The 9,988-nt window shown below is 44.2% G+C and overlaps 1 protein-coding gene across 1 annotated transcript in view; it reads right to left on the bottom strand.

The window, feature by feature from the left end:
• Positions 1-2,733: 2,733 nt before the first annotated feature.
• Positions 2,734-9,988, bottom strand: part of LOC129706029 (NEDD8 ultimate buster 1-like) — a 30,165-nt gene continuing 22,910 nt past the window's right edge. Inside the window, exons 13-14 of the mRNA XM_055649984.1 lie at positions 7,364-7,532; positions 2,734-4,773 (exon numbers count right to left, since the gene is read on the bottom strand). Coding sequence (XP_055505959.1) covers positions 4,610-4,773; positions 7,364-7,532 — 333 coding nt within the window. The 3' untranslated portion in view covers positions 2,734-4,609. The remainder of the gene's footprint in view (positions 4,774-7,363; positions 7,533-9,988) is intronic.

Here is a 9,988-nt window from a genome sequence, read left to right as displayed (position 1 = left end):
GCCTACAGGACAGAGGTAGAGAAACCTGGTGAGCTGATCCTCAACAACCTGATCCTCAGTAGCAAAAACAAAGGAGATGATCCTGGACTTCAGGAGGAGACCGAAGACCTTCGTCCATCAGCCCATCACCATCAACGGCGAGACAGTGGAGGCTGTGCAGAACATCAGGTACCTCGGGGTCAACATCAGCCACGACCTGACCTGGACCGTCAACATCACGGCGACGGCCAAGAAAGGACTTCAAAGGCTTCACTTCCTGAGGTGCTTGAAGAGGGCACATCTCATGCAACAGCTGCTGGTGAGCTTCTACAGGTCAGCCATCGAGTCAGTTCTCACATACTGCATCACAGTATGGTACTCTGGCTGCACCGCAGAGAACAGGAAAGCTCTCCAACGCGTCATTAAGACTGCTGAGAGGATCACTGGCACCCAGCTCCCCAGACTGGAGGACATCTACCGGACCCGCTGCATCCGGAGGCTCAAGGGCATCATTAGAGACAGCACACACCCTGGACACTGCCTCTTCACCCCCCTGCCCTCAGGAAGACGATACAGGACACTGAGCACAACAAGACTAAAAAACAGCTTCTACCATCGAGCTGTGACACTACTGAACTCTATCCCCTCCCACACTGATTCCCCCCCTCTCTCTCACACACCCGCCCATACTCCTATATGTTTATAGTCTAATTTTTTAATAGTTCTTTTTTAAACGTATTTTTATACTCATATTCCTGTGCAGCTGGAGGACTGCTCCAACAAAATGTCGTTGTCTTGTACAATGACAATAAAGATTATTAAAAAAACAAAAAACCCCAAAACATCACCTATCCTTTATTTCCATAGATGCTGCCTGATCATTTCAGTTACTTCCACACTTTGAGTCCTTCCTTAACTTAAGAGGTTGTTTCATGAGTTCCCTTTACGAACGTGTTGCAGTTGCAAGGAGATGAGTTAGCCACTCGCCAGCACCTAGGTGACGTTTCAGGTCGAGACCCTTCCTCAGACTGAGAGTCAGGGGAACGAGATATATAAACCGTACTATATTGAAAATAACGGAAGATATGCAAAAAGCAACAATAATCAAGGAAATGTAGGGTGCACTACCTTGGGCAGCTTACAACCCAGCAGTGTGAATATTGATTTCTCTAACTTCAAGTAGCACTTGCACCCCCTCTCTCCGTCCTTCCCCCACCCTAGTTGTGATACTAGTTTTACTGTTGTTTCACTAACTCTATAACTTGTTGTCACCTATCCCACAGCCAACAATGGCCATTTGTGCGCCTCACATTTTTTTGATTATCGTTGCTTTTGCATATCTCCTATTCAGTACTGCCTATTTCTCCCGTTCCCCTTTCCCCTCTCAGTCTGAAGAAGGGCCTCGACCCGAATCGTCACCTATTCCTTTTCTCCAGAGATGCTGCCTGACCCACTGAGTTACTCCAGCCTTTCGTATCTGTCTTAGATTTGGAGGGATATGGGCCAAACAGGCAGGTGGGACTAGTGCAGAGAGGGCATGATGGTCGGCTTGGGCAAGTTGGGTCGATGGGTCTGTTTCCACACTGTATAACTCCATGACACATTGCTAAAACAAACCTGCAATTAGAAATAAAAATAATTTGCTGAGACCGTTAGATTTTTTTTCCCAGAACAGAAAAATTAAACAATAGAGGGCATAGGTTTAAAGGTGAGGGAGCAAAGGCGAGGTGAAAGGAGATGAGCAGGGCAATTTTTTTTTTTACACAGAGGGTGACGAGTGCCTGGAATGCGTTACTGGGGGCAGTAGTTGAGGTTTGACATTACAGTCCATTTAAGACACATTTGGATAGGTATATATGCAAGGAATGGAGGGATATGGATAGTGCCATTTAAGATACTTTCGGATAGGTATATGGGTATGCAAGGAATGGAGGGATATAGATTATGAGCAGGCAGGTAAAAGTTCGTCTTGGCATCATGTGTCAGCACAGACATTGTGGGCCAAAGGGCTTGTTCTTGTGCTGTACTGCTCTCAGTTCTATAATTGTTCAATTCTTTTCCGTTCACATTTCTTAACACATCCACAGATGAAGTGGTTTTGCGATTTGGAAAATCACAATATCGGTAGTTTTCTGGGAATATAACCTCCACTGTAAGGTGAGGGTCATTAATACATGGCTCTCACCTGGTTCAAAGCATCATGTAGGAGGTAGGCACAAAGTTACCCTACAAGTATGGTACCTCATTGTAAACAATACATTTTGTCTGTGGAACTGAAGCACTATAACGCAGAGAACTATATTCAGTACTCTGTATCTTCCCCTTTTCTCTATCTATTAAACCCGAGTTTGACAATTTTATTTACGTAAGACAGTAAATTTTAAGGAGCTTTGTCCAGTATCAGGGGGCCACAGTTTAAGAATAAGGGGTAAGCCATTTAGAACGGAGATGAGGAAATACTTTTTCACCCAGAGAATTGTAAGTGTGAAATTCTTTGCCTCAGAGGGCGGTGGAGGCCGGTTCTCTGGATGCTTTCAAGAGACAGTTAGATAGAGCTCTTAAAGATAGCGGATTCAAGGGATATGGGGAGAACGCAGGAAAGGGGTACTGATTGTGGATGATCACATTAAATGGCGGTGCTGGCTCGAAGGGTCAAATGGCCTACTCCTGCACCTATTGTCTTAAGACTCTGAACCTCAAAAGCATTGTCAAGTTATATTTTATCCAGACAGCCATTAACACAGAATCAAAGCATTTATTACTCAATATATTTTATTTGATAATTTTAAACTCAAAGAATTATGCCCAGGAAATTGGATTTAAGAAAAGGATACTATTTAATTTAGGAAAATGACAAGATTGTTGTCACTAAAAAAAAGTTAATAAAACAAGATAAGGGAGACAGATGAAACTTAAAAATAAAAATATATAATCAGAAATGGATTTGGAAATAAACAATAAAAAGTGACCAATGCAGCCAGGCTGATAAATTCAAAACCTGGTCTTTTGAAGAAATAATTTCCAAACCAATAATTGATTTTACAAATAAATGGATGGGATCCATGTCCAAGAACTCTTAAAACGACTGCCACAGTTTCACAAGCAGCACTTGAGAACATGGGCGGTGAAATAGAAGGATAAATCAGCTGAGTTTTGCAGTTCAATCCAGTTAAGTGCTAACAAAGCATTTCTCTATAAAATCATCAGTTATTGCTGAAAATTTGGCATTGTACACAAAGTTGCATTCCAGTAATACAAAATACATTTTGTTCAAAAATAAGATTGCATACAATTTCTATTTAAATTCTCCTGCTGAATTGAAAGAAAAATTCCTACTTTTACATTTCGAAACGTCAAACGATTTGCAGCAGTGCCTTTGAAGATCTGTAAAAATGATGTTTGATCAAGCGTATTCAGGTGGCAAAACCACACCAAACACCCCCAGTCGTCAGTGTTTCTCCTGTTTCTGGAGCAAAATCGCTGTGGAGCTTAGCCCTGAAGGCAACACCAGGAAACCTAGCACAAAATTTCAAAGACACTTTGGGACGGCAGTCACACTCTGGCTACTGATGAAAGCAGAAGAGACATGTAGGTCTCAATGCTTCTTGTGCATGGCAAAACGCTGCTTGAACAAATACAGGTCTGGGAGTGAAATCACTCAGATCTTTGCAGATAAACTCAGGTAAAGCTTCAGGTCGATGTATGAATAATCCTTGGCATGTATACATGGGCTGACTTCTGCATTTATATCTATCTTGGATAGCATTCATTTCAAATACTTAATTTGTAAAACACTACCCTTCATTAGTAGAGTCAAACTTAACACTGGCTGACACGCGAAACCAGAGCAGGATTCCATGTCATAAAAAATGTGACTAGAGAAATGGGTAAACAACCTTTAATACTGATCCACATCTATCTGCAAGCAATTTAGTACCTTTAATGGTAGTATTCTCTAATTCATGGGATGTACAATGCACTGGTTTTGCAAGTTTGATCTTAACAGGTCTGCAGTTCAGTACACATGAAACCAAAAGCCAAGAGAAGCCAAATAAACGGCAACTCGATTGCTAAAGACCATCGCCCAGTACAAATGAACAGCCAGACCAATGTTTGCTTTGCACATCAGCACCAAGTTTGAGTACAAACATGTTGTTTAAGAAGGAACTGCAGATGCTGGAAAATCGAAGGTACACAAAAATGCTGGAGAAACTCAGCGGGTGCAGCAGCATCTATGGAGCGAAGGAAATAGGCAACGTTTCGGGCCGAAACCCTTAAACGTTGCCCATTTCCTTCGCTCCATAGATGCTGCTGCACCCGCTGAGCTTCTCCAGCATTTTTGTGTACCTTTGAGTACAAACATTCCTGCCAAAGCAAATGTCTGCCTTTACTGCTAAGGTACAAGAGTAAAGAGTTAAATTTTACTGATAGTAATTCGAAAAGCATATTTGATTGAAGGAATAGTAGAGGGTTTTGGTGTTTTATATAAAAGTGATTTTGGCAATCAAATCATTGACCAAGTTAAAAACTAAAGTTGATGAATCACCCCAAAAGGGCAGACAGTTTGAAAAAGGCATGTGGCACGATTCAGGGACCAGGTTCCAGCACTGGTTGCTTCGATGCTTGCCAATTATGAGGTAGATTGCTGTGAACCTTGTAGCCAGGTCTTGTACTTGATAACAACCTCCTTTTCCTCCTCCAGGGTCATGTCAAGGTAGTCCTCTTCATGTTCTGGGATGTCGGCCAAAACCTCTTCCACAATTTCACGTTCTTTTCGTTTCTCTTCTGATGGCTCTGTCAGGGATGCAAGTGAAGAGCGAAAGACACTTGAAAGCACAGCATTACAACAGCAAAAGGACACAAAGTGCTGGAGTAACTCAGCGGGTTAGGCGGCACAAGTGGAGCAATGGTAGAGTCGTTGCCTTACAGCGCCAGAGACCTGGGTTCGATCCTGACTACAGGTATGTCTGAACGGAGTTTGTACATTCTCCCTGTGACCATGTGGATTTTCTCTGGGTGCTCTGGTTTTCTCCCACACTCCAAAGACCTTCAAGGTTTGTAGGTTAATTGGCTTCAGTGAAATTGTCCCAAGTGTGTTGGATAGTGTCAGTTTACGGGGTGATCGCTCGCCAGTGTGGCCTATTTCCGCGTTGTATCTCTATCTAAGTCTAAAAATTCTCTAGAGAATATGGATAGGCGACGTTTCAGGTCGGGACCCTTCTTCAGACTGAACTCCTCCATTGCAACAGCAGATTGCCATTCCATAGCCAAAACTGAAATTCCTCCCAATTTAACCACAAGCTTAAAAATTCCACATTATATTACAGATGCACACACCTCAGCGGAAACCTTTTGCCTGATCAAGTAGCCACAGATACCATTGCCAGAGTGAGGCCGCATGAATTGGAGGAACAACACCTCATATTTTGTTTGGGTAGCCTACAACCCAGTGGTATGAACACTGAATTCTCTAATTTTAAGTAACTTCATCTTATACTCCCCTCCTTGTCCTCTTTCTCCTCCCTAGTCCTTTTACCAGTTCCTCAGTTCTGCACGTTGTTTCTGTTGAGGCCGCACCTTCCCGAGCCATCAATGGACCAACCTGTCTGGAGTCATTTGTGGTCGGCTCTGATTGGTGCTGGTCTTTTCTCGCCTCCAGTTCTTCACCTTTCTTCACCCCCCCACCCACTTCAGTGTGAAGAACAGTCCTGACACGAAACATCACTCAAACTTTCTCTCTGGAGGTGCTGCCTGACCCGCTGAGTTACAACAGCACTTTGTGTCTATCTTTGGTATAAATCAGCATGTTTCTACATTTACACATGCATGCACAATGGACTAAAAAGATTGCCCTTTGGTGTTAACGGACAAACAATGGTCTTTGGTGCAATGATGCCTTCTGCACCCTTAGGGGAGAGGTTGTCACACTGCAGGACACCAACAACCCATGCATTACAGTGGAATTTACCAATCACTACTTAAAACTCTGAGATACGGATTAAAACTATTTGCTCATGGACAGTTAGAATCTTTTTCCTATTGGAAGAACAGCGCCTCATATTTTGCTTGTGTAGCTTACAACCCAGCAGTATGAATGTTGAATTCTCTAATTCTAAGTAACCTACTAACACTCCCCCCCCCCCCCCCCCCCCCCCCCCCACGACCCCTTCCTCCACCCTAGTGGTTTAACCAGTTCCACAGTTCATCACATTGTATCCCTCTTGATATCACATCTTTCCCAGTCATCAATAACCTGCCCGAGGTCATTTGTTGCCAGCCCCGCTTGGCCCCATCCAGCTTGTCGTCACCCCCTCCCCTCCACTCCCTACTTTCAGTCTGAAGAAGGGTCTCGACCCGAAACATCACCAGAGATGCTGCCTGACCCCTTTAATTAATCCAGCGAAGATAAAGACACAAAATGCTGGAGTAATTCAGTGGGTCAGACAGCAACCCTGGTGAAGAGGAGTAGGTGACGTTTCAGGTCGAGACCCTTCTGTAGACTGAGAGTCAGGGGAGAGGGAAATTAGAGTTATGAAAAGGTACAGAACAAATTAGAGCCAGCACCGATGGCCAAGGAAAGGTGGAGCCCACAATGGTCCATTGTGTCTATCTTTGGGATAGCATAGAACTAGTGTGTGTGGGTGAATGGTGGACAGAAGGGTCTGTTCTCCTGCTGTATCTCGAAACTAAACTATAAACTGCAGATGCTGGACAACTACAATTTAAATAGAAAATTACTGAAAATATTTTTGAGATGATACTGAATCGGAGGGAGTGAGAAACAGATAATGATTCCGGTCAATGACCTTTCCCATTCATTAGAATCCATAATGTACTCAGTATTTTACCACAGATTTAATTTGAGGGCAATTACAAAGACAGAATTGGGAGTGCAGATAATGGAAAGGGGCAGTACAAGGTCATAGTGAGTTGAAAACAAGGATTTAAAAACGAATCAGAAACAATAAAATCTTGGCATTGCCTAACTTGACTCCGTACACGAACAAGCATGAGGCTTATGTGAGGGAACTGGTGTGCCTTGGAACATGGACAGCAGAAGGTGTAGTGAGTTTGTGGAGCCACTGGGAGTCAACAGACCTGTGGACAAGGGTTTCAACAACAGGTCAGACAAAGTGGAGCAATATTAGAACTGGGAATAGGCAGTTGAATGGCATGGAAATCATCTCTGCATCTGACATACGCATTTTAGTTGTTTGTTTCCCATATTACAAGTGTAGTTCAATGAAAAATAATTCAGCGTTTAGTGAAGGGCTTTGGAGGTCAGAAAAATCATTCCGCATATTGATCTTCCCTTCAATACTTTTTACACATTCACCCTCTGCCACAGGCGGCTCTGCTTTGTCAGCCGATGTATTTTAATCACCTTCCACCTCCATGTCCTCGGGCGAAGATGAGGAAGGGGGTGAGTTAACCAGACTTGAAGGAAGGTAGCCACTGTGATCCATCAGTGCCTGAACAGCACGTTCAATGTTGCCGTTAAACCTCCTCAGAGCAACCTCGGCAGCAGAGGGATCGAAACCCAAGAATGCCACCTGCACATATTTTTTAAAACAAAAACATCAAATGGATAAGTTGCAATTATACATAATCATTAATTTTGGCCGCATCCCGAATGAAAGTAACTTAGAATTTTTTTTTAATTCCCCCCATTTGCATTTCCATATTTAGTTAGCATCATGAAACGGCATTAGAAACAGAACAGTAGGGCTCTAAAAGGGACACTTTCGCCCCATTTTAGTTTAGTTTAGTTTAATTTAGAGATGCTGTGTGGAAACGGGCCCTTCAGCCCACCGAGTCTGTGCCAACCAGCAACCCCCCTACACTAACACCATCCTACACACACTAGGGACAATTAAAACATTTGGTCTGTATGTCTTTGGAGCATTGTAAGAAAACCGGAGCACCCGGAGAAAACCCACGCAGTCACAGGGAGAACATACAAACTCCATACAGATAGCACCTATAGTCAGGATCGAAACCGGGTCTCTGGCACTGTAAGTCAGCAACTCCACCGCTGTGCCACCGTGCTGCCCAATCTACAAGGTTTTCAAAGACAAATTACCCTGACCCTTGGTGTTGTCTGTGTCGAGTGTGCACTTTCTCTCTCACACCGTGAGGGTTTCACCCTGGAGCTCCAATTTACTCCAATAAAGAGTTAAAGTCATAGAGTCATACAACACAGAAATAGGCCCTTTGGTCCAACTCGTCCATGCCGACCAAGGTGCCCCATCCATGGTAGTCGCATGTGCCTACTTTTGGCCCTTATCCCAATGGGCCCTGACCAATCCGACTGCCCGTGCCACCGGCGCCACCACTGCCAATGGCGGCACAGATGTGGTAAACGGCAGTTCCATCTCCAGATTGCAACACATTGCACAGAAACCTCCACAGTCTGCATGCTAGTTGATGCCGCCTTTAAATTTGCAAGAAAATGGCGGGTTTAAAGTCTTAATTTATGTTACTGCAGTTAGTGGCTCTGTTTCCCGCCGGGCTCATGCGAACGGTTGCACTTGCTGTTGTACAGGAGACCCCAACCTCTCGAGGGACAAAGTCCATTGTGATGAAGCCAGCACATTGCTGAGTGGAGACCAATATCCTCCACATTGGCTTCTCTTCTTCCATGTCAGTGCTCCCATTTTCCCACAGCTGCAATTCACTGGATGCTGTGCTGCCTGCTCCTGTTCCCCTAGATTGGAGCGTTCAGGGCTGGCCCCTTCTCTTGTTGCTTTTCCATTGCTTCTTCTGCCTGGGGTGTCTATCTGCCTGCGAGATCTCATCCTTGTGCAAGGAGAAACTGCTGACATCTGCTATTTCCTCCCCTGTGCTTACTTTGAGGTTGATAGAGGTCACTTTGCTTCTGGAAACATGGAGGACGGATCCAGCGAGGACGGGACGGGACAGGTGCGAGGCCAGTAGGAAAGGGACCCGGGGTCTGGCTTACGGCGCACTTGAGGTCGGCTGCAAGGAGATGAACATCGGTTCGCTGGTCAATCCACACGTCCAAGGAAGGCAACGGTTGGAGACCCTGCAGCATCCTGGGGCTCGCTTGGAGCGGGCGGCGAATATAAGAACTAAATAAAGTAAGGACTGGATTTTGGAAAAGGCGCTAAAACCTGGCGCCTCTTGCATGTGGCCTCAGTGGACTATTTCTGTACACTTTGCTCATCGGGGATTGTTCTTAGGTATGGCGATACATTACTGAACTGTATGTGAGGAAAGAATTTAACTGTGCATTTACACATGTGACTATAAAGTAACATTGAACCATTTCCCACTCCACTGCCCAACACATATATATATACATTTATATATATATATACATATATATACATATACATATATATACATACACACACACACACATGTATATACACACACACACACACAGATTGCAAGAGAGTATCTCACAACAACCAAGAGTCCAAGAAGGGAGAAATTAACTGGGAGAAGGGAAACTCTGAATATTGGGTGTGCTTTGAAAGGATGAGGCTGCATTGCAGATTCACAAGAAGTTGGAAGGTCATGTTGCAGTTATACAAGACATTGGCGAGGCCACAATTACAATACTGTGTTCTGTTCTGGGCACCATGTTATGGGAAAGATGTTGTCAAGCTGAAAAAGGTGCTGAGAAGATTTACGAGGAAGTTGCCAGGACTCAAGGGTCTGAGCTCTCGGGAGAGATTGAGCAGGCTGGGACTCTGTTCCTCTGAGCGCAGGAGGATGAGGGGGTGATCTTATAGAGCTGTATAAAATCATGAGAGGAATAGATCAGGTGGATGCACAGAGTCTCTTGCCAAGAATAGGGGAATCGAGAATCCGAGGACATAGTTTTAATGGTAAATGGTAGGGAATTGAAGAATACAGTTGAACAGAGGGATCTGGGAATAACCGTGCATAGTTCCTTGAAGGTGGAATCTCATATAGATAGGGTGGTAAAGAATGCTTTTGGTATGCTTTATAAATCAGAGCATTGAGTATAGAAGCTGGG

Source organism: Leucoraja erinacea, chromosome 2 (assembly GCF_028641065.1).
Source record: "Leucoraja erinacea ecotype New England chromosome 2, Leri_hhj_1, whole genome shotgun sequence".
In the NCBI taxonomy this organism is placed as follows: domain Eukaryota; kingdom Metazoa; phylum Chordata; class Chondrichthyes; order Rajiformes; family Rajidae; genus Leucoraja; species Leucoraja erinaceus.
The sequence above is the reverse complement of the archived record's forward strand: the minus strand, read 5'-3'. Positions and strand labels throughout refer to the sequence as shown.